Below are 2,693 nucleotides of genomic sequence, written 5' to 3'. Positions count from 1 at the left end.
AATACCACTGAAAGAGATACTGCATGAAACTTTTGTTGAACTTTTCTTTAAAGGGGTGACAGGTAGCCTAGTGGTTAGAGTGTTGGGCCAGTAACCGAAAAGTTGCTAGATCGAATCCCTGAGCTGACAAGGTAAAAATCTGTCATTCTGCCCCTGAACAAGGCAGTTAACCCACTGTTCCAAGGCCGTCATTGTAAATAAGAATTTGTTCTTAACTGATTTGCCTAGTTAAACAAAGGTCAAATAAAAAAACTCCCTCTACCAAGTGAGTTACTGTGGGAGGATTTATGGCAGATTATTCAATAAATGTTACGTCACTAGGTCAGTGAGAAAAATGGATCAAATTTCTCTGCTACTCATACAGCTGAACCATTTTACATTTACGTTTGAGTCATTTAGCAGACGTGCTAATCGAGCAACCTTTCACAGCCCCTCTATATTATCTGCTCATCAGCCCTCTCATCAATACAACAGACTTGGTGTGAAAATCCACACAGGAGGATCTATATGCAAAGCTGGTTGCATTAGCCCACTCTTTGATGATAATCAGGAAGTGGACCAATGGCTGACTTAGAAAGGTAAACACATATCCACACAAAAGCTTTCTCTCACTAAACTCTGTCCCTCTTTCACCAAACAGCTGCACAATGTCAGGTCACAAACACTTCACACACACACACACACACACACACACACACACACACACACACACACACACACACACACACACACACACACACACACACACACACACACACACACACACACACACACACACACACACACACACACACACACACACACACACACACACACACAGTGCCCGAGCGAGAGGTATAAATACTATACATCACATTCCCTCTCCATTCTCAATGACTCCCTTTTCACTTGAATGGAGTTAAATGGCTGAAGTCAGGCGTACATTCTGCAGCAGAGCTCTCTGACAGTCCCGAATGGCACCCTATTCCCTATATTGTGCAACGCTTTTGACAAGGGTCCATAGTTCAAAAGTAGTGCACTATATAGAGAAATAGGGTGCCATTTGGTAGTCAGTCGGGAAGACGATCCGAACAGCAACATTCATTAAGTCAGTCTGGCTCTACTGCCACTGTAAGCCAAATAACCAAACACACTTAGTTTGATTTATCAAAGTACTCTGTGTTGCTGATTGTGTGGGTGACTTGCGGTAACCAAGGGGAGTTTTTTAGTTTGTTCAGCAAGTCCAAAATCGAACTCCAAAATAAAATGTTCACTCGCATGGGTTAAGAATCTGCGGAATCAAACACGACATGTGGATGAGATGAGATTTACATGAAATTCCCAATAATTCAAACTTGACATATTTGCGTAAATAAAATAGAAACATACTCGTCACAAATGGACACGCAACCACCTCTGACATATTTCACTGCACAGGTCTCAGAGTGCAAGTCAATACTATCTGCTTTCTTCGTTTCAGAAACTCCATATTAATGGTGAAGGAAGCCATGCACTATTTATGAAACAACAATATTCCATTCATGGAATGTTGCTCCAGCTCTCTAAAATTCGACTCCTTGAGGACTGTGGAATGTTGCAACGGAGGGAATGCCTGTCATTCACAGAGAAAACTCTGAAGTTCTGCGACACACACAAACACACACACACACACACAGTCTTGTGCTGAGTAGAGCGCCTGTGAAACAACTCTGTCTCTCAGTGAACAGAAGCACATCTCTGCATGCTGCCATAAATCACTGCCAACAGACCGAGAAAGAGAGAGGTGTTTGACTGTCTCTCTCACCTCTAAACTCTCTCGACTCTACTGGGAAAACGAGAGCTCTTGACAGCAGAAAGAAACCTGGAAGCATAAAAAGACTGAAAAAGAGAAATAGAAGGTGAAAGAAAGTGTCAAAGAGAAATGTTTCACGTTACCTGGAAGGCAAAAGAGCAGAGTGCCGGAGTGAGAGTGTGAGAAAGAAGGATAAGGATCTCTTTTTTTCTCCCGTCTCCTCTTCTCTTCTTGCTCTCATGCAGAGTTCTGATCTTGGTGGTAGAGTAGTGGAGAGGAGAGGTGGACCACACAGCTCAGCTCCTCTGGAAGAAGGAGAAGAAGAAGAGGACAACCTCTCGGCTCTAATCCTCTCTACGATGTGATAACACTCTTTAACCCCAACCATCTGTTGAGACACGTCCCTGAGCAGAGAGGCAGAGCAGACCTACCGCCTCCTCTAGTCCAGTCCCACTCCACCCTAACCAATCACAGCTCTCTGTAGGCTGGCTACTGGGTGGCTCCTTGCTACCAGGAGGCAGGGACAAGGACAGAGGAGGTAGAGGGGAGAGACACACACACACACTATGGGAGAGACACAAGTACAGAAAACCCCTAGCCACAGTAACCTGAGAGGGAAAGAGAGAGTGAGAGTGTGTGTTGGAGAGACAGGGAGGGGACAGAGGGAGAGTAGAGTGAGAGGGGGGGACAGAGAGTGACAGGGAGAGACAGAGAGTGAGAGTAGAGTGAGGGGGCAGAGGGAGAGTAGAGTGAGAGGGGGGACAGAGAGTGACAGGGAGAGACAGAGAGTGAGAGTAGAGAGGGGGGCAGAGGGAGAGTAGAGTGAGGGGGGGGACAGAGAGGAGAGTAGAGTGAGGGGGGCAGAGGGAGAGTAGAGTAAGAGGGGGGACAGAGAGTGAGAGTAGAGTGAGGGGGGCAGAGG

General features: G+C 46.0%; 1 protein-coding gene across 1 annotated transcript in view; it reads right to left on the bottom strand.

Annotated features, from left to right (window-relative positions):
* The window catches only part of LOC124039706 (extracellular sulfatase Sulf-1-like), a 73,681-nt gene extending 71,645 nt beyond the window's left edge, over positions 1–2,036 (bottom strand). Inside the window, exon 1 of the mRNA XM_046355958.1 lies at positions 1,915–2,036. Within this exon, the coding sequence (XP_046211914.1) occupies positions 1,915–2,012 (98 nt within the window). The 5' untranslated portion in view covers positions 2,013–2,036. The remainder of the gene's footprint in view (positions 1–1,914) is intronic.
* Between the last annotated feature and the right edge of the window lie 657 nt (positions 2,037–2,693).

Source organism: Oncorhynchus gorbuscha, linkage group LG07 (assembly GCF_021184085.1).
Source record: "Oncorhynchus gorbuscha isolate QuinsamMale2020 ecotype Even-year linkage group LG07, OgorEven_v1.0, whole genome shotgun sequence".
In the NCBI taxonomy this organism is placed as follows: domain Eukaryota; kingdom Metazoa; phylum Chordata; class Actinopteri; order Salmoniformes; family Salmonidae; genus Oncorhynchus; species Oncorhynchus gorbuscha.
The sequence above is the reverse complement of the archived record's forward strand: the minus strand, read 5'-3'. Positions and strand labels throughout refer to the sequence as shown.